At 43.0% G+C, this 22,539-nt stretch overlaps 2 protein-coding genes across 2 annotated transcripts; both read left to right on the top strand.

The window, feature by feature from the left end:
- Window positions 1–4,368: 4,368 nt before the first annotated feature.
- On the top strand, window positions 4,369–22,194 carry mindy4b (MINDY family member 4B; the record flags this gene model as incomplete). Its single annotated transcript, XM_079513709.1, has 11 exons — window positions 4,369–4,473; window positions 5,165–5,344; window positions 7,949–8,068; window positions 14,208–14,305; window positions 14,729–14,894; window positions 16,836–16,901; window positions 17,160–17,230; window positions 17,505–17,577; window positions 18,625–18,801; window positions 21,131–21,311; window positions 22,046–22,194. 11 exons carry the CDS (start codon window positions 4,369–4,371, stop codon window positions 22,189–22,191), a joined length of 1,383 nt encoding a protein of 460 aa, XP_079369835.1. The 3' UTR covers window positions 22,192–22,194.
- On the top strand, window positions 10,660–11,133 carry LOC306932902 (28 kDa heat- and acid-stable phosphoprotein-like; the record flags this gene model as incomplete). The annotated part of the gene is made up of 1 exon (XM_079514877.1): window positions 10,660–11,133. One exon carries the CDS (start codon window positions 10,660–10,662, stop codon window positions 11,131–11,133), a length of 474 nt encoding a protein of 157 aa, XP_079371003.1.
- Window positions 22,195–22,539: the final 345 nt, after the last annotated feature.

The raw sequence follows: 22,539 nt of genomic DNA, 5'->3' as shown, positions 1-22,539 counted from the left end.
CAGTCTACTGCTGTTGGTCACACTGGGAGCTGACCAGTACAACCACAGTCTACTACTAGTCTGTTGGTCACTGGGAGCTGACCAGTACAACCACAGGCTTCTACTGTTGGCCAGTGGGAGATGACCATACTCATATACACCCTCCAGTACCACACACAGTGACCCAGAGGTTCGTCTAAGTCTACGTTTCTTCCTGTTGAAAGGATCCAGGCTTATGGGACAGTTGAGCCTCCCATCACATGCTCACTTAAGTGCTCGTTAAGCCTCGTTAAGTCTCTCTTCTTCCGTTTGGGTGAAAAGACAGCGTCTAGCGTTCCCTCACATGGACAACAGACAGACAACAGACATGCTAGCACTCCTTAAGAATGCACAGGAGAGCCAGGCACCCATGCGGGGTTCGGGTGACGTGTTTGTGTTTCCGTTTGATTGTGTCTTGTTCAACAGGGAGGTCCCATTAAAGGCCAGGATTTCACCTGCCTGTTGACAGGCACATACTCTGTCATCCCATTAAGGCCTGAGGCTGATTCTAAAAATGTCTTCTAAATACAGTTGCTCAAGCTTCATATTCATGTAAATATATCCAAATATTGGCACAAATTTTCACGATTATTCTAAAGTATGGCTAAAATCTAAAATGAGTCACCTCTCCACACTTGGTCAATTGTTCAGAAAATATTCTGCATTAGAACAACTGAGATTATCACTCCATAATGGGATGTTGATAAATAATAATATTATAATGGCAGAATATAAAAAAATGATGCATCTGTTTATATATAGTGTTGGTTAGACTGGTTATGTTTCTAACACACAATGCACAAACAAACTGTGGGATCCAGACTGATTTATGAATGTTTGGTAAGAAATTATTAGTCTGTTCGAACACATTGTTATCATTGTAACAATTCTGTATGTGCCATCTGTCCGTTTAATTTACTAACAACATGTTCTGTATGAAATTGGAATGCATGGTTTTGTTTCAGCCACTAAATAAAAAAAATCTCTATTACTTTACTTTACTTTCAGATACCAAATAGTCTGCACTTCAGAAGTGTGTGTGTGTGTGTGTGTGTGTGTGTGTGTGTGTGTGTGTGTGTGTGTGTGTGTGTGTGTGTGTGTGTGTGTGTGTGTGTGTGTGTGTGTGTGTCTGAGCTCAGGGACGTTACTATAGACACAGAGCCTATCAATCTAAATCAACACACAGACTGAGTTGATTTGCAGCTTGTTATTGTGATCAATATGGAAGTGACTAGTGAGAGAGGGAGGAAGAGAGAGAGAGGGGGTAAAGGGAAAGAGAGATAGAGAGAGGGACCGAGGGAGAGAGAGAGAGAGAGGGAGGGAGGGAGGGAGGGAGAGAGATAAAGACAGACAGAGAGTGATCGTGTATCATTTTATCTTGAACTGTCATTCCTGACTACATGGTGAAACAAGGTAAGAGACGAGTTGTAATAACTGACAGTTGGACTGAACTATAATATGAATACTGAGCTGTATAGAGAGGGTCAAAGTTAAAGGTATAGGGTAAGTGATAGTTTTTCGTTAAAACATTTTCTTTGTCATAAGGTTAAAGCTCTAAGTAATCATTGCTATAGAGTGTTTGTTCAGTAACAGGTCTGTCTCCCTGTCTGTTGCTCTTTAATAAACAGAAAACACATTTTCAAGCAACAGGACAGGAGAGAGAAATGTATCCGCTTCAAATGTATAGTGTTCCAGTTAAAGAAAAGTCTGCTAAATTAATGTATGTGTGCCATCACTTCCAATTTCACTGGTTTAATCTGTATCATATGTGAGACGAATTGAGTTCTCACTATTGGTTGTATTATTGGTATCCTGACCTGAAAATGCATTTGTTTACTAGAGCTGCATGGAGACATTAAAGTTACTCCTTTTAGTCTATAGCAATGAGTACTATCCAAATACAGAACTATTTAACACTTATTTTATCAAATAAATAACACATCTGTACCATTATGGTAAGATCTGATCCATATAGCCTAATTTATGTTGAAGATATACTACAGTACATATATAACTTTTTGAATATCCATGTTTACAGAGAGGGTGAGTTCTACATTGACAGTAATACGCCATACAGTGTATATTCACACCATTATAAAAAGAGAACTCAACGTATTTGAATTATTCACGGCGGTAAATACAGTATATGGAAGAAAATATTATGCAGGGATAAATGGATTGATTGATTGATTGGTTGATTTATTTATTTATTAATTGATTGATTAGTTGGCTGGTTGGCAGGTTCTTTGGTTGGTTGATTTAATAATATATATAATTAATATAATATATATATAATCTATAAACAATTGTGAAATTATATAGGCCATTGTAGGCTGCCGTATTTGTGTTCACTTTATAATACAAAATACAATATGATGCAAAATAATTAGTGTTTTGTTGTGTGCTTATTATGGTTGGACTTTTTTTTATTACATTTACCATATAATACAAAACATTGATTGTGTAAATAATAAATAGTGCAGCTGCAGCCTTACCCCTGCTGACCTCTAGCTGTCACTGTTGATCCATCATCAGCAGCATTTCATGATGATTAACTTGATTTTATGTGGCCCATAAATAGCAAATTTAGTCCACAATGTTGCCTGTGACTGTTTTGAGAAGGAACTTGGAAGTCAGCAGCTTAGAGAATTGATTTCTGTCCCGCTTGTTTCTTCTTGAATGTTGTGCTACATCTAGAGGCCAACAGGCGTCACTGCAGTGAATCTGTCTGCACACTTACAGACTGGCAGAATCACAGGGAAGGGAAAGTGATAGGAGAGATAATGATGCCCCATTCAGTGTGTAAATAGAACACAGCTAAAGTTCCATGTCATTGATGTCCATGTCGGCCTTCAACCGAGCTGATTCCACAATACCAGAGGGAGCGACAATGATCTGGTACTACCCAAATATAGAACAACTGAACAAACATGGGGAAATTCTCATTCTACTACTTAAAACTAGCCTGAAAAACCACCAGGAGACCTCAAGGGGATGTAAATGCAATTTCCCAAAGAAAGGTCTTCCACTGCCCATACTGTCCCCTTTTCTCTTTTATACAAGTGTTTGGTTTTTGCTGATGACAGTAGCCTACTATATGTGTTATTTATCATGCTATGTTGATGAATCAAATACAATGGAAACAAGTCCCCAGGACATTTTGGTGTTATCCGTTTAGCCGTAATGTCTGACAGTACTAGCCTGGCTAATTAGCCAGACCGAATCAGCCATTGGCAAAAAAAAAATTGCCTGCCGGCGGATTACGGTCTGGAGAGGCTCAATTGTACGCCCATTTCCTACACCAGAGAACTGGTGTGGCCAATCGGGACACGGTATGCAATATGGGCGGGCTTTGGTACAGTGACGTTCAATGCTTGAGACCTTTGACTGACAGTAGCTCTGACCAATTGCGTCAAAGAGAAAATGTTTGAACCCGCCCCCCCGGGAAACAAGATCCATACACAGCATCTCCAGACTCAAATACCACACGACAGTGTGATTTTAGTCTGGCTTATTAGCCAGGCTATGACAGTATGACAGTGCATATATTAGTTATTATGGTGGTAGTTGGCGGTAGTAATCGTGGTAGTATAATAATAGCCTAGTAGAAGTCGAGAAAAAAGTTGTACTAGTACATGACATGTGTTGCTGTTGTCAGATGGAGAGTACAGAGGCAGTCAACAGACAGGAGGAGATGAAGGACATTAAAAGGAGATTGTCTGAACTGGACAAGTGGAGACAGGTGTTCACCTGCCACAGGTAAACAACTGAACTGTCTAGATTTCAACAATATTCATCAAAGTAGTCCCTGTACTTAATCAGTAAGTGATGAAGTAATACACATTTAGCCTGCACATGCATGAGAAGTACAACTTGTCATGGTGTAATTTTGTTTACAGCTTGGAACTTCAACATGTAACAGTAAGTGTCTGTCTGTCTGTCTGTCTGTCTGTCTGTCTGTCTGTCTGTCTGTCTGCCTGCCTGCCTGCCTGCCTGCAATTTAAACCAATGGAAAGATCACATCACTATCATCCAACCAGACGCTCACTCTAAGTCTAAGGGGTCCTGTGTGTGTGTGTGTGTGTGTGTGTGTGTGTGTGTGTGTGTGTGTGTGTCGAGACAGCGAGAGAGAGAGAGAGAGGCAGACGGACGGAGAGGCATTTAGTTTCATTGTTGACACCGCAAGGTTACTCTCTACATCCACCTCTGTAGTAGGAACACTAGTAGGCTATTAGTAGTATAGCAGCATTAATGCTATACCACTACACTAGTAGTAATAGTAGTAGTAGTAATAATTATTCTTATACACTGCTAGTATTGTAGCTACAGTTAAAGTACTAGGTCAAAGTGATGACAGATTACCAGGAGCTGGTCCGCTCCATACCAGCTCTACAACAGCACGGCACTCTGGGATACATCCAGCTGCTGCAGCATCAACTGGACAGAGTCCCTGATGTGAGTTTAACAAACATGTTATTTTAAGATATGCAAGATATTAAGAAGACAAAAAACATGTCTCAAATATTACATTGTGATATATTATTTTGGAAATCAATGATTTGGGCCATTTTCTTGTTAGCTATGAAACAAACTGTGCTGAGAGGGGTTCAGTGTCGGAGAGAGCAAGTGTAGGACAGCTGAAAGGGTGCATGCACCATGTGTGTCTGTGTGTTGTGTTTAGGGTTGGGACCCGGTCGGAACAGTTCCATTTCAGACCCGGTTCCGAGATTGAAGAACCGGAATCGGTTCCATCATATTTGGAACCATTTCTGGAACCGTTTTTCATCACAATGTCATCTGTTATACAATGACTATACCAGTGGTTCTCAAACGTTTTAATTTCACTCTGAGAGAGCACAAATGGAACCAAATGGACCCATTTGTACTCTCTCAGAGTTACAGACCTGTAAGGTTCCTATAGGAATCGTTTAAGGGAACCATTAAGGAATCGGACCGGTAAGAGGGAATCGTTAAGGAACAGGAATGGTTGAAGTCCTAAAGGTTTCCAACCATTATTTGTGTTACTATGTTAGTTCACAGTATGTGAGCCGTGTCGTCTGTACCCTGTGTGTCAGTGTTGTGTGTGTGTCTGTGTGTGCTGTGTGCGTGTGTGTGTGTGTGTCTGTGTGTGCTGTGTGCGTTCCAGAGGGCTGAGAAGAAAGAAGAGGAGAATGAGGAGGGCTCGGCGAATGCTCCTCCTGCAGGCGTTCATCAGGCTCCAGGAGGAACCAGGAGGCGTCTCGCCACGACCCCATACTCCGTCCCCAGAACTCTGGCGGTGTCCCCCAGCCTCGGCGGACTGTCCGTCACCCCCGACCTGGCTGTGGTGGGTCTCAGACTAATGATCATTAAGAGCTTCAACCCTGTATATGTATATGTATGCTTCGTTGTCCGGGGTCCTCCAGGGGTCTGTACTTGGCCCCGTCATTTTTTCTCTCTCATGCACCAAAGCCTATCGTTGAAAGTTTGTGCGTTACGACTTGCCCAGAACAGAACAGGGATGCTATAGGGTTCATGTAGATATATGGAAAATAAATAAATGCAAATAAAATAAAATAAATGACTAACTACTTAGTAGTGCTTGTGTCAGTTTGGTCCATAGACTCATGCTCGTGGGACAGTCCACTCTATGGGATGTATTTCTATAGAAATACGAGCGGGCTACCTGACACCATCAACCAACGATGACCAGCTCTGTGTGTGTGTGTGTGTGTGTGTGTGTGCACGTGCGACACAGCAGTCCAGTCATCTTATTAATTTATGGCGCTGTCAAGTGGCAGATCGACCAATGAGAGCTGTTATCTCCAGTTAACAGTGCTGGAAAGTAACATATAATTTAAACTAATGTAATTACTTTTTCCAGTAACTAGTAATATAACTAATTAGGAAAAGTGCCCCTCCTGGTGGCACTATAGAGTGTCGCAGTCCCGCCCCCTACCAGGGCCCAGGAAAGGATTCTCCGTTCATTTTCCTCATAGACATTTCAGAAAGTATTTATTTAAAGACGTTTACGCCACGGACAAAGCCAACTCTTGTCGTGAAACAAACAAAAATTTTCGGGCCAAACAAAGAATTAGAAAGTAGAAAAAAACGGCAGGTTACAAGACTTTTTTTGTTGTTTTTCTTCTATGTAATTATTTGTTTGGTCCAAAATATTGTGTGTGTTGTCATGATTTGTCACGACTCGAGTTGGCTTCGTACGACGCTTAAGGTCTTTCAATAAATACTTTTTGAAATGTCTATGGGAAAAATGCATTGTGATTCATTTCCTGGGCCTGGCGTCGTCATGAAAGGGGGTGGGACTGCGACGCTCTATAATAAGCCAATGTGAAAAGGGTGCCATTTCTTCTTACGCCTTAGATGGCAATTGGATGATTTGAGGCATTTTGTTCCAAAAATGTGTTTTGCAAAAATCCACCTGTTGGTGGCGCTAGAACAAGCCAATGTGAAAAAGGTGGGATATATCCCTCAGCCTAGTAGGAACGTCTGTGAAAGATTCCACGTAAATTGCATGCTGCGTTCATGATTTGAGGCTATTTGTTCAAAAAACGGGCCAATCCTGTAAACTTTGAAAGCCAATGTTAGGCAATCAGGATGGAATATGAAATATCAGACAGATCTGTGTTGAGCACATGACTATAGAGATAGTGTGTAACGATTTGCAAGATTTTTGGCCAAAATATGGAGGAGTAATATAAAAAAGTGTTTTACAAAAGTCGGCCTCCTGGTGGCGCTATAACAGGCCGTTCTGGAAGATTAGCAGCAGCTAGAGGCGGGATCAAGGCAGCACTGTGTATGCCTTGATCCCGCTCTAGCTGCTGCTGATTGGCCAGGCCGTTTTGTGGCCGGGCATCAAGTCTGCCTGAGAGTTCCCAGATGGGAGCAGGAGGGGGGAACCCAGTGTACTCTCTGCTGCCCCATCTGGCGGAGTCAGGTTACATCGTTAGCCTGGCGCAGCCAGACTTCATCCGCCCTATTGCATATGCCCCGTGGCAGATTAGTGCAGCGCAGTGGTATATTAATATTAGTATCGCAACGCGAGGCTAGTTCATCGTTGGCATCTAGGGAGTGTGTCTGCAAAGTTTGGCATCGACCGGGTTAACGGTGCCGGAGATTAACTGGTAACGGACGGACGGACAGACGGACACAATCACACACACAATCACAGTGCAAAACATACTCTCTCCCCATGCCTTCGGCCTGGTGGAGACAATTACTTTACAATTTGAGTAATACTATTACTAATATGTTACTATTTTCCAAAAGTAACTTGTAATGGTAGACTGGGTTGGGATGGAGTTGCTTTGCAGGCTGCTGATCCGGTCTAGATCTAGACTCTCAGGAGAGCGGATATGGAAATGAAGCGCAATGATGCGTCTGTACATGAATTATCAGATGCAAAAGGGCGGGCCTTAAACCATCTGGAACAAACTGGGTATAGTGACAAAATATAGTTAGCTTTGGCAGGGAGTAATATGTAAATTAATAATATAAAAAGAAAATTAAGTAACTGTAACAGGTAATATATTACTGTTTTTGAGTAACCTTTCCAACACTGGTAGACAAGCAGCATCTCTTAATTTGTTGTATCAATGTATAATATTGATATTAACGAGCTATTTAGTAGTATGATGTACTGTAGGAAGAAGTACAGTAGCTTCATTTAACAGACAGCCTGGTCAGACAGGTGTCGATTGCTATCTCTCTTGAGTCTTACATGTGCACAAGCACTTGGGGGCACACACACACACACACACACACACACACACACACACACACACACACACACACACACACACACACACACACACACACACACACACACACACACACACACACACACACACACACACACACACACACACACACACACACACACACACACACACACACACTTCTACAGTTTCATTATGTCTTTGTTGTTTTACAGAACCTGAGGAAGATTTTGTTTGGTGGAACGTTTCACGTCTTCAACTATGAGTGGAGGAAATCTTTCTTCAAGTTCAGAGAACCTTTTTCAGAACTGTCCTATGCTCTGGAGGCAGAGAGAGTGAGTTCAAATACAATTGCTTTTATTATATTATATTACTACCACTATTACTACTACTATAATACTGCTGCTGTTAATACTGCTACTTATACTGCTACTATACTACTACTGCAACCAACTAACTTGAATGATCAGACCTATAGTACGATATGGAATCGGTAACAACAGTATTCAAGCCATGCCCACGAGCATGTAGTCTTGCATAGCCAGACATAGTAGTAGTCAAATAGCTCCACATAATACATTACTGATGCATCAAATCTAGATTAAATTATGCATGGGCTTGAGCCCCTTGAAGGACTGCCAACAACCTTAAACGTCCACTGCGTCATATCACCGCCCCAATGTGAAGGGCTGTCTTAAAGTCTTTGAAGTTTACATTGGTTCTGTGATAGAAACTAGATTGATCCTGTGGGGGAATTTCAGTAGTCCAGAGCAGCACAGCAGTTAAGAGTTACAGGAGTAAGGAAAGTACTGTCGTATACACAGGACAACAGTATACAATAGTATTATACACATATACAACTATCCTGCACTATGCAAACAACAACACAAGTTTACAGTGTCCTCTCCATATCCCATTCCAAAACAAATAAAGTGTACATTTCAATCAGTGCAACACAAGAGAAAAGTGACAGTGTAAGTGTTCACTGTGCCATACCCTAAAAGTGTCATTAGAGGTCAGAGTCCTTGGAACATGTTATGTTACAGTTTATAGTCTCGCGAGACAATTAGGGGTTCAGCTCAACGACACTTCACCTCACTTCACACAGGTGTGATTTTTCATAAATTAACACCCTACTTGACCACACTACAGCGTCACACAAAACAAGCATAAAAAACAACTGATCTGCAAGCTTGAAACGCAGCACAAAAGCGATGCGTTTCGAGTTTGCACATCTTCTACTTTTGCTATTTTTGAATTTGACTCCTGAAAAGTAATACGAGGTTTCCACTCAACAAGAGACGATATATTTACTGTATATGTTATAAATATGTGATGAACAGCAGACATTGATCAGAGTCTCTGGTCACTGAAGCCTGTATGGGGAAGAATGCACTTCACATGTATGCCTATTGTATGGCAACAACATGCTGCAGTCACCCAACCCAAACCCAATCAACCGCTGTGGCACTTGTACAGTCACCCAACCCAACCCAAACCAATCAACCACTGTGGCAGTCACCCAACCCAAACCAATCAACCGCTGTGTCGTTTGTACAGGCACTTCACCCAACCAATCAAATAAAACAGTGAAAACACAGTATCATCTCTGAGAGACGTGTCTGTTACTTGTGCCTTAAACCAATGCTATGTAAATAAGGTAAGGAAAGATGTTTTGTGGACAAGCGTATATGATTCATTAAACACAATCTTTGAACGATTGTGACCTTTGTCAAATAATTGGATCAGGACAATAAAACATGAACATGCTTTACAGCTGAAACGTTTGTTTCATGTCTTACTCTGCGTCTTAAATCCTATAAAACTATACTATAATATTGGCACTATGGCTATCAGTGTGTGCAGCCACTTTCTTGTTTTTTCAAGATTCCCTCTCCAGTTTATTCACCCGTGGACCGGCACTGCTACAAGGACTTTGGTGTGCATAAGAATCCTCGTGCACAGTGCCGGGCCAATAAAAGACATATCACACTTTGTTTTCTGATGGCTTGGATTTGGATGTGGACGATATGTAATTGTATTGTATAAAGAGCACAGAGAACGTTTCTGGCAGTATTTTCTCTGGCAGATTCGTCGGATTTCCTTTCCAAGTCAGAAACTTACTCCGTGCTCTTCAGGTGCCTCAATCAAATGACATAATGTGCACACCGGAAAAATGAGACAAGACAGGGCAGATATTATTTATTTCCTCTATTCATAAAAGCTTGTCCACCTCAATGGATTCCTTCCCAGTTCCCGCGCCAGTTGGTCTTCTGGTGCTTGGCAATCGCTGACTATTCGAGAGACGGCAGCGGTGGCCAAACGGATTGCGGAGCGGTCTTGATACCGGAAGGTCCGAATCAGCGGTCCGACACGTTAAAATTACCACCGCTGAAGTGCCCTTGAACAAGGCATTGAAACACTACGATGAAATGTTCTATGAGCAGGGCCTGGCTGGAAACAAGTTATTGAGCTTAGCCCAGATACCCTGGGTAAATATAGTAATCATCAGCTGGAATTGCCGGATCCAGCGTGATCTAGTATGAGAGTGACAACACTAACGTTGACTCCAATTGGAACAATGGAATGCGGATGTGTTGATTCTATCTCAATGCTATAGTTCCAATGTTTGGAACTAAAGCCCATAGCGCACCCCACTTTGTGGGAGATCAAAGTGTGTCACGTACCACTCTCTTCTTCTACAGCTCTGGCCGGATCAAGAAAGTGACATAATGTCCTCTCCTTGTTTACATAGCTGTGCTTGAACCCTTGCCCAAATTTGGAGCTGACTGACCTCATCAAAGTGACATCACCGATGGGCCAAGAACCATATATATCCCAGGGAAGACAATGCAATGCAACATTCACTTTTCAGTGACTTGTGGTTAAACACCAGTTTAAGTTTTAATTTCTTAGATATCTCAGCATGCCTCGAGGTGGAAAGAAGAGCCACAAGGGCCAGACGAGGCGGTTCGCCAACCCAGAGGAGATCGAAAGACAGATGAGAATGCAGGAGAAGGAGAGCCCTGAATCCGACCAGGACAGCAGCAGTGAAGAGGAGGAGGAGGAGTGCAAGAAGAAGAGTCCCGTGGAGAGGCTGATCGAAATTGATAATCCCAACCGCACGCCGCAGAAGAAGAAGGCGAGTGAGGTGGATGTGAACACGGCGCCCATAGAGCTCTCGCGCAGGGAGCGGGAGGAGATGGAGAAGCAGAGGGCCAAGGAGCGATACGACAAGCTACACCGTGAGGGAAAGACAGATCAGGCCAAGAATGACCTGGCCAGGCTGGCCATCATCAAGAAACAGAGAGAGGAGGCGGCCAAGAAGAGAGACGAGGTTAGGAAGGAGAAGGAGGTTGGGAACAGAGCCAGATTAACACCCCTGGGCACTGAAGACTGATGTACCAAATTCAGTCCATCATACACCTTTTCGCTCAAAGGCTGCAGTCCATGCCTATACAACAGTCCTATAAAGTTTCATTTCTTCACTCGCAATATAAACAATGTCTTAAAAAGTCACAATCAATTATATATGATAGTGTTGTACTAGCTCAGATGCATCTTGCATCTGTCACAGAACTAATATAAGATTTTTTTTTCTGGAGCCTTGGCGGGAGGTCTATGTATAATATATAGATAGAGAAAAAAAAGAAAAGGAGGTTGAAGAGGTCAAGGAAAGCACTAGTCATTAATAACTAGAGTGTTTGACTTGCACCCACCTGGGCGCCATGGCCTAATCAGCGAGCCCTCTATTCAATTCCCGGTTGGCTGGGCCATTTGCTCATTGTCATAATGCACTTGCCCGCAATCCTGTTTCTCCCCACTATAAATAAATAAATGTGTTTTAAAAATAAAAAGTGGTCTAACGCTCTGCTACCTCATCTGTGTGTCTGGAGAGAATCTCACAAAGCAGAATGCCACATGTATTGGGCACGCTGCCATGCAGTAGGCCATAATGTAATATAACACTTTTTGGTTTGACCGTGCTTTGACCGTTTGATTTTGGACCGTGTCCACAGATGTGGAGGCATTTTTCATAGATATGTCATAGACCAGTGATTGTAAACGTGCCCCCAAATTAAAAAAAAATCACACTGAAGTGAGGGGCGCTCTTATCATCATACATCACATTCCATGCTAAACGGACAGACAAAGCTGTGCATAGGAGGGGCTAGCGCCCCTTAAAAAAACATTATGATTTTATAATAATATAACATTCATATTTAAAGATGTAATGTTTTTAAAAAGTTTTCTTTACGTTTCTTTACATTCTGATAAGCCTTCAGTTAAATTAGGAATTTAATGTTCCATTGATCCATCCAAACAGGAACACAAATAAACATAATTCTGCAACCGGGTGAGCTGCTCCTTTCAAGTTGGAAACCATTTTCATATACAGTAGAGTCAGTAGACAACTGACATCATAGTCATAGATGACTGATGTCACGGGCTGGTCACAAAAAGTCAGCTTTATACTACAGGTACACTTTAAAACCTTAAAGTATAGTCACAATGTTTTAAATTATATTAATCCTTCCAGGAGTTTTTTTTAATTTTTAATATCTCACACCAACTGTTAGTCCGTCATAGTCCAGTCCAGTCAAGTCATCTCAATCCATTAATAAGTATAAGTATTCTAATGCACCGTTAAAATAGTAGTAAAATACACCAATAAAATGATAAGTAGATAAAATAAGGGGGCCCACACAATTACAATTTAAAACAATACAAATACAATATAGGCAGCCCTTTACCTCAAATTAAGAGCGCAACACTACGTCAGTGCTCTGGTCCATATGCAGCATGACACCGAACCGGAGCTGAAGGGCGCCGCGTGCAGTCGGCATACGAGTCGAGGCGCCATGCCACTTAACCATCAGCAGCTAATGGCAGACAAGGTTGTAAGCCTACGACATGTGGGGAGAGAAGCAGCCTATCCCAGGGAATCTGGGATTCCCACTGTCAATGCCTGCCCTGCAAGATTTAAGGAACATACAGATTTTGCTCAAAACTTACATTTATCAAAACACATGGAACTGTGCATACTGCATACCATCAATGATTCTCTTGCACCTAAACGACTGTGGCTCAAGAGGTAGAGCAGGTCGTCCAATGATCCATGGGTCGGCGGTTCGAATCCCGGCTCCTCCTGGCTACATGTCGAAGTGTCCTTAGGCAAGACACTGAACCCCAAATTGCTCCCGATGTGCTGGTTGGTACCTTGCATGGCTTCCGCCGCAATCGGTGTATGAATGTGTGTGTGAATGGGTGAATGTAATGCACAATCTATGTAAAGCGCCTTGGATAAAGGCGCTATATAAATGCACCATTTACCATTTATTTACCATTTAAACCCAACACACCACCAGGCAACCACAACAAGCCAGTCAGCTACTCTGATGGCCGGGTGTGGCTTCCTTTTATTCAGTCAGCAGCCAGGTGTCACAGCTGTCCTGAATATGAGTGATTGGGGAGTCACACCACAGGTCTAGGAAAGCTCAATTAACTCACTACACATGCACCCCCCTTATTTTATTTTCTACATGCCTATCTCTATTTTTGGGATCCCTAGGATAAGAAATGGCAGCTTCCTAACTCGGTGTAGTTCCAGACTATCATTCAGAGATTGTGGAATAGTTGTCTGGCAGGCTATGCGAGACTATACTGCACTAAGTGCTAGTACTCTGACAACATGTACAACATAGGCCTAGGCTATACCCTCTTGCATAACTGGAAGGCCATGCTTTCCCAGCAGGCAACGTTCCCAGCGGGCATTGCTCAGCTCATCCTGCATCGGCCTAATGTTTTCAATGTGAATACTTTTTCCCTTTTGGTGAATCCGTCCTATAAGGAAAACACAGTAAACAGTACAGAGTCAGACTCAATGAATACAACCTCGCCACCGAGACACAGGCAGACCTGATTTACAAGAGAAGACAGACAAGGTCAAGATTACTTCCACAGATTCCAAACACCCAAAGAGAGTTTAACTTTGACAACATGACTAATAACAACAAATATATAAACACGTGTGTGAGCTGTCGTTACAGGAAAAGGATGTCCAATGGAATACAACAAACAACCTTAAAGACTGTGTAACAGTGTTTGTGTATTCTTCACCATATTAATCTCAGTACATTGACCTACTGTACTTACAAAACGTATTGTTATTTGAGTGTATGTACAATATGTTTTGTTGCTTATTATATGTATTGTCATTCATAAGTTTTGTTTTTTGAACCTGAAGTGTGTTTTTGTGACCATTTTGTGGACATAAATCATTGAAAGTGTGTGTGTGTGTGTGTGTGTGTGTGTGTGTGTGTGTGTGTGTGTGTGTGTGTGTGTGTGTGTGTGTGTGTGTGTGTGTGTGTGCGCGCGTGTGCGCGTGTGTGCGTGTGTGCGCGTGCGTGTGTGCGTGTATGTGTGCGTGTGCGTGTGCGTGTGCGTGTGTGTGTGTGTGTGTGTGCGTGTCAGGGAGGAGCATGTGCCATTCAGATGGTGGTCCAGGCTTTCGTCATCAAACACCTGCTGTTCAGCAGACATCCTGATGCAGAGAGCTGCTCACTGCAGAGGTCAGACCTTTTACACAACTACACTTCACACATCTAGCAGTGTTTGCTAGTACACAACTAGGCTAAACTTCACACATCATATAGCAGTGTTTGCTAGTACACAACTAGGCTAAACTTCACACATCATATAGCAGTGTTTGCTAGTACACAACTAGGCTAAACTCCACACATCATATAGCAGTGTTTGCTGGTTTTCAACTAGTCTTCAGAAAAATCTTGAAAGTGTGATCAAGGTTTAGAATTTAGATATTTGTGGAATCGGCCTCAGGTCTTCATTAAGCCATTCTGCTGTCTGTCTGTCTGTCTGTCTGTCTGTCTGTCTGTCTGTCTGTCTGTCTGTCTGTCTGTCTGTCTGTCTGTCTGTCTGTCTGTCTGTCTGTCTGCCTGCCTGCCTGTCTGTCTGTCTGTCTGTCTGCCTGCCAGCCTCAGGGAGGTGGGGGACAGAGAGCAGGACAGAGCGCTGTCCGCCGCTCTGTGTGATATCCTGTGGTCAGCGGGAGACCAGAGCAGTGCCACCGTGACCTTAGTTACAGCGGACTACTGCATCACCCCCCACCTGGACTACAAACTGGACACCTTCACAGAGCGGGTGTGTGCATCACAACGTAAACAACATGATGGGGCCGATTATTGGGGCGGCAGTACTCGTAAGGTTCCCAGTTCGATCCCCCTGAGTTAGCGTCCAAGTGTCCTTGAGCAAGACTCTGAACCCCTAAACTGCTCCCATGATGAGCAGGTTGGTGCCTTCCATGGTTTCCTCCGCCAGCGGGGAATGTGCATGTGAATAGGTGAATGTTAGGGCCGATTCATACTCCTATTTTTAGAGCCGAATAAAAGTCGGTTCGGCTCTGTAGAGCCTACAATGTGACGTCATTTGAGGTTCGGGGGGGCGGGTACCGTCCTAAAGTCGGCTCTTCGGTGCTACTGAAAATTTCTGACGAGCCGAAATCATTTCGGCTCGTCAGAAACAGCGGTAAAATAGGAGTATGAATCGGCCCTTATGCACATTGTGAAGTGCATTCGAAAATGGTGCTACTGCACAATTTACCATTTTATATATTTTAAGAACATTACATGTCGCAAGTCGCAACATTTATAATGTCTTGATGTCACTGCAGGTTCTGATTATATATTTTAAGAACATTACATGTCGCAAGTCGCAACATTTATAATGTCTTGATGTCACTGGTTCTGAGTGTCATATGTGATCATTGTGATGTTTTTTGTCTATATACTATCAGTGGTTTCCAAACCTTTTTTCCCCCAAGGACCCTCAGTTTGCACTAAGCCAAAGCCTATAAGCCCCCAGAACTCCCTTGGACCCCTGGGGGTCCCTGGATCCCACTCTGAGTTGGGGTTCCCAAACGTTTCCATGTCAAGTATCCTCAAATAGCCATAGCATCTGGCTGTGGCCTCTAATGTGAAATAGCAAAAATAGTTGTGAGCTTGAATCTACATCTGCCAATTTCAGAAAAGTGATTTGGGGTCCTATCTTGCACGCCGCCTTACCCCTTATCCCTAAATGTCTTTGCCATTTTTTACAATTTTTTTAACTTTTTTTTAAATATTTCAAATCTTTCGATTTCGAATTTCGATCTACAAGCTCACAATGTAGATCGGCTAGTTGAACAATCTCTAAATGATTTTCAGTAGTTAGTTTAGGGATAAGGGGTAATAATAATAACAATAATAAAACTTGTATAGCACCTTTAAATGCAGCTCAAAGTGTTTTACAGAGCAATAGAGGAAAAAAAGAAAGAAAAGCAAAGGTGTAAAGGCAAGGCAATTAAGTGTAGAGGGGCGGGGGGAGGAGTGGACCAAGTATCGAGCCCTATGGGCCTAGGGGACGTGGTCATCTAATTATAGAAATGGTAAATGGTGCATTTATATAGCACCTTTATCCCAAGTGCTTTACAACGTGCATTACATTAATAATGGATTGCATTTTTGTAGCACTTTTCTATGCAGAGTGCTTACTCAAAGTGCTTTACAATGGCCCATGCATTCCTATTTCCTACATTGGGAGGTGAAGTGGCAAAAGGTCAACACCAGCGTCCTCACTTCCCACATTCACACACTAATGGTGGCAACCACTGGGAGCAATTAGGGGTTCAAAGTCTTGCTCATTAAAACGAATCCTGCGAATTGTCGGAAAGTGTGCTTCGTTTGGCAGGTGTGAAGGCTCATTCGAATTCTGGTGCGGATCAAACAATCTGCACCGCACCTGACTTCGATTCACTGCAGGTGTGAATGCAATCCGCATCAAATAAAGGAAATTAAGTTTCCAATAAGGTTTTAATAACACGAAAAAAACCCACTAATAGTCAAAATAAATTCTACAATCTCCAGAGACTGCTCTGGTTAAATAATGGTTTAAAATAAATAAATAAAACATAATTAAAGCCTATAAAACAATTATTATCACAGTCAACACCGTGATAATATAATATGAGTATGACTGTCATTGCTGTATTTAAGTATAGTGAATAACGCTCATGACCTTTTAACTGTGTTTGTCGTGTTTGTATAGCTGCAGCTTTTCACCTTCAACATCAAGGAGGAGGTCAGGAGATTCATCTATGAACACATCCAGTGTGTGAGTCTTCATATTTATTCATTATTATTATTATTATGCTCTATGGTTTTGACTATGTCTATGTCTAGGTATTGACATAACACAGCCTAGCAGGAATATAACTAACACTAACATGCTGAATCAACCTCAATACAGATGCATGACAGGATTAGGAGCAGTGTCTGGAGAAATATATATTTGCACTGGAGCTCTTCTGCCTGAAATTAGTTCAACTTAACAGCCCCTATACAAGCAAGATTTTTTCTGTCTTGTTTACAGTTTAAAGAAGAGGGCTGCCATGGAGTTATTCTGTTTCTCTACAGTCTCATCTGCTCTAGAACAGTCAACAGGTAAAGGTACACTCAAATATCACCCCAACACCCAAATATCACCCCAAACCACAGTATCACCCCAACACCCAAATATCACCCCAAACCACAGTATCATCCCAAAACCCAAATATCACTGTGACTGTGTGTGTGTGCATGTGTGTGTGTGTGTGTGTGTGTGTGTGTGTGTGTGTGTGTGTGTGTGTGTGTGTGTGTGTGTGTGTGTGTGTGTGTGTGTGTGTGTGCGCGTGCATGCGTGCGTGCGTGCGTGCGTGCGTGTGTGCGTGCGTGCCAGGCTGAGGGAGGACCTGGACTCCAGCACCTCTCAACTGCTGCAGCTCAGGATGGGAACGTTCACCTGTCGACAGGTAAACAACAGTCTACAGCTCAGGATGGGAACGTTCACCTGTCGACAGGTAAACAACAGTCTACAGCTCAGGATGGGAACGTTCACCTGTCGACAGGTAAACAACAGGATGGGAACTTTCACCTGTCGACAGCCTGGTAAACAACAGGATGGGAACGTTCACCTGTCGACAGGTAAACAACAGGATGGGAACTTTCACCTGTCGACAGCCTGGTAAACAACAGGATGGGAACGTTCACCTGTCGACAGGTAAACAACAGGATGGGAACGTTCACCTGTCGACAGGTAAACAACCGTCTACAGCTCACATGAACATCTATGACTTCAGGAGTTCTATCCACAACAACACAACAAGTACAGTTGAATTTGAGATTATGTGAGGAGAATTGCCCTGCAGGCTGTATTATTAGGATTAGGCTTATTATAGGTTTTAAGGGTTTATGGAGTTGTGGACCAGTTGCGCACAATTTAAGACCTAGAAGTTGCAGTGCGACTTGGTTCCAGCCTGATTCGCTGCGTTGTGTGGATTTGTTGACAAAACAAATCCACGGAACGCAGCGAATCAGGCTGGAACCCAGGCTACGACTTGTGAGTACAACTATAACTCAGGCTAGGCTAAGGTTAAAAATGGCAAAAGCAAATGGTAAGAATTGCAATAATAAAATTGCTATCGTATACATTTTTGATGTGTTCACATAGCAGTACAAGTCGTAACAAGTGCGTGTGTGCGCGTGTGCCAAGCCCCCGGGGCTGGCTAACGTTGAGGGTGCCACTACCTACTGGCCAAAAGTGGAACTGCAGCACATTCATGGAGGTGGACGGACTTTCAGTGACGTCATGTGCGTAACTTGCAGCCATCAACCCGGAACCTCAACTTCCGCTCACTCAAGTCTTTGAGTTATAATGGTACTTCCGGCAGTCTTCCGGGTGCTTCAAAACGCCACTGAGAAACTTCTATTGAAATGAATAGCGGGGGGCGGGGCTGTCACTCCCTGTCCTCACTCTATCCTTTATAACTCAATGGCGTGTGCATGTGGTTGCTCTGCAGGAGATGATGAACCTGTTGCTGACAGGCAGAGCCACTCCTAACGTCTTCAACGGGACAGTGTTGGACGGAGAGGACGGCAGTCCTTTGGACAGACCGCTGCACGGGGTCACGGCCCGCAGTAATGTGGGATACCTTCACTGGAGCCGCGAACAGCTGGACAGAAACACCCTGCCTCAGGTGCCTAACCTGGACTACACTGGAGCTTAGTGGCAAAAGAGGCCTCTGTTACCTTATGCATGCTACAGCAGAACAGACTGGCTACAAACAATATGAGGTCATTCAGAGGTTGGGGTGGGCGGGATCAGAATAGATTTTGGGTGTTTGGTTCGGCGCCTCCGAGATCTTGTGAGTCTTGTGATTATAGCAGAACTAGTTCAGCTAGAACGAGCTTCAAGTTGTTACTTGTGCAAGCAGAGTGCACAAGTACTGTAATCGGCTGCGTATGTCGGTGTGCGTATGTCGGTGTTGTCCGTCGGCCAATGGGGGACCACCATTCATGATGACGTAACTAAGGTACGTGGGTAAGAATGGTGGTCCCTTATTGAGCTTATACCTTGGTATAAGGTCAATAACAGGTCTAAAGGCTTTAGAACAGCATTTTTTATTATTTTTTGTCAAATAGGTTTTTATTGAACAAATTATAAATGATTACACAATTATGATATGAAATACATTTTTCTTTTATAGAAAACAAAAAATGAAAGAAAAAATAATACAAAGACAAAAAAGAGAAAGAGAAAGAAATCCCTCAACCCTCCCACCCATACTGCTCAGTGACACAGTGAAACATCTGAAAAGAAAATGGCGTACAGTCAACCATATCAATGGTATCCTGTCTATTAATTGTTTCTACTCAGGTACTGGACAAGGGGCAGCCAAACCTTATCAAACTGTCTCTCCCTGTTTCTCAGGAAGTACCTTATTCTCTCAAGATGAAGTGTACTAGTCATTTAATTTAGCCAGTGCTTGAATGCTGGAGCCTCCTCCTTTTTCCAGTGCGTCAAAATTAGTTTTTTTGCTGTAAGAACAGCAGTTTTAATAGACATTTGTTAGTAGCATACTTGCATGCTGTGCTTGCACACAGGTAGGCCATGTATGGCCTATACTAGTGTGTAATGCGCAAGTTGGCACCTCGACAGAGTGCATTTCTAGTTCATCATCATCGTCATCAGTCAAGCATGTGAAACGCAGTTTGTAAGAGACACAAGCCAACTTATACAGGAGGTACAAACAAACACCTGTGAAATCTCTCACTCTCTAGTGACCATCCATAAACAACCAAAAAAAACTCCATACCTCCGTCACAAATTCCCCACTGCAGGCACTGCAATGTCAACCATCTGTTCCAGCACTATACTGCTGTACACACGCACGCACACACACACACACACACACACACACACACACACACACACACACACACACACACACACACTGCTGCTTGGCTTGAGCTAGTCACCCACCAACAGCATGAGTCGTGGTGGGCGGGGTCTGCCAATTGAGTACTTTTTCCACCACTGGTTCTTAAAGTACCAAAAGTAAAAGTACTCATTGTGCAGAATGTCCCATTTCAAAATGTAAAAAAGCTTTTGAAAATAGCAGATCTACAAGCTCACAATGCGTCACAATGTGACGCATTGTGAGCTTGTAGATCTGCTATTTTCTACAGTATATAGTGGTTAGTGTGTTACCGGTGTGTATACTGCACCCCCCACATGTGCCAAGCAGGGAGGCATTGAGTACCATTTCCATAGTCTTTGTTACAACTTACATGATTCGACTAGGGTATTGAATCCCGAAACTCACAATCTCAAGGCGGACACTCTAACCACAAGACCACTGAGGTGCTGGATTAGAAATAAGGGACCAAAAAACAACGGAGGTTTGGTTGGGTTTTGGTTTTGCATGGTGTGTGTATGTATGTGGGCTGAAATACATTAGCCCCCATGCTGTGAGTAATAATACTGTTAATGATACTGTGTGTGTTGTAGGTAGGCAGCATGCTGAAGACGCCCATGCTGTGGTAATACTGTTAATTGTGTGTGTTGTAGGTAGGCAGCATGCTGAAGACGCCCATGCTGTGATAATACTGTTAATGCTACTGTGTGTGTTGTAGGTAGGCAGCATGCTGAAGACGCCCATGCTGTGATAATACTGTTAATGCTACTGTGTGTGTTGTAGGTAGGCAGCATGCTGAAGACGCCCATGCTGTGATAATACTGTTAATGCTACTGTGTGTGTTGTAGGTAGGCAGCATGCTGAAGACGCCCATGCTGTGATAATACTGTTAATGCTACTGTGTGTGTTGTAGGTAGGCAGCATGCTGAAGACGCCCATGCTGTGATAATACTGTTAATGCTACTGTGTGTGTTGTAGGTAGGCAGCATGCTGAAGACGCCCATGCTGTGATAATACTGTTAATGCTACTGTGTGTGTTGTAGGTAGGCAGCATGCTGAAGACGCCCATGCTGTGATAATACTGTTAATGCTACTGTGTGTGTTGTAGGTAGGCAGCATGCTGAAGACGCCCATGCTGCCTGTGTGGTTGTGTTGCATCAATGGAACCTACAATGTTCTGTTCAGCACCAGTCGCTCTCTGCTGTCTGACTGGAAGAGTGAGCACCTGTTTAACCTCTACTACTACAACGGACAGCCCAGTATGAAGCGCACTTTAAGACTTACTATAGGTACGTACGTACGTTTGTCGTCTTACTTTTATTTAGGGGTCAAGACCGAAGCGGCGAAGAGAAGACCCCTTACTGTTTTCGTACTGATTCCGCCATTTTTTCTCAGTTTTGTCAGTTCTGTGCCATCGTTTTCCACGACATTCGTCAATATGGTAGAGGGTCGTGAGAATCGCTCAAGAACTGAAGCTTACGTCAAAGGACCTCTGACCTTTAGTTCTCCCAATGAATGAATTATATGAACTGCTCAATCCACTCCTGCCGCCCAAAGAACGAGACCCTATACGGTTGTGCCGTTTGTGAAACGAGCTTGTAAATATCTGGAAACCGCTTATTTCTATTGTAAATAAGATGAGACCCTACAGCTGTGCCGTTTGTAAATAAGCCAAGAGAGACCCTACGAGTGTACTGTTTGTGGAACAAGATTCCTTGATCTCCTTAACCCCCCCCCCTTCTTTGTTGTCTTGGATAAATAACACGATGGGAACTATGCGCAAAAACTAATTTCACCCAAAACGGTGATGCAGTGACAATAAAGATGATTCTGATTCTGATTCTGCTACAGCGTCACACAAAAGCATCACAAGTAACAGAACGTTCACCTGACATGCCAAGAATATAAACTAGGGTTCAAACATCTCATCTCACAACATATCATTTTGGGGGTCCTTGGCAGAGTTGTCATGAAAAAGTTTGAGAACCACCACTCAATGTATAATGCTGTGTTTGCACTGCAGACACTCATTCCCACCACTGGGAGGCGTGGCGAGGAGGTGAGGCAAGCGGAGATGCAGAGAAGAGGTTCCCCTCTCTGGAGATGACCATCAGGACTAAATGGGCAGGAGCCTTTATCCTCTGGAATGGACACGCCCCCTTCTACTGACTGACTGACATTAACAACTTTATTGTTGTGGTGAAAAAAGAATAAAGACTTGCCACTACCTTTTGTATATGTTGAATGTTGTTTTTTTTTTTTTTTTTTTTTCTTTTCTTTTTTTTTTGCACAATTTAGTGTGAGGTCTCTCTGCATATACATATTAGTAGAATGGGACATCTCCTTGGGACGCCATCTTGGATTTGGCTATACATAACATAATTAACTGATCGTAATTCCACTGATTTCTCGACTCAGTCACATTACATTCCTTAAAACCTAAAACCTAGGGTTAGACACCAAAACTATAGCTCATGGTCCATAGCCTTAAGGACTTCTCAGTCCTCAAAGGACCAC

The sequence above is a fragment of the Electrona antarctica genome (genome assembly GCF_951216825.1).
Source record: "Electrona antarctica genome assembly, chromosome: 11".
Taxonomy (NCBI): Eukaryota; Metazoa; Chordata; class Actinopteri; order Myctophiformes; family Myctophidae; genus Electrona; species Electrona antarctica.
Note: the sequence above shows the minus strand (reverse complement) of the source record. Positions and strands in the feature narration are given on the sequence as shown.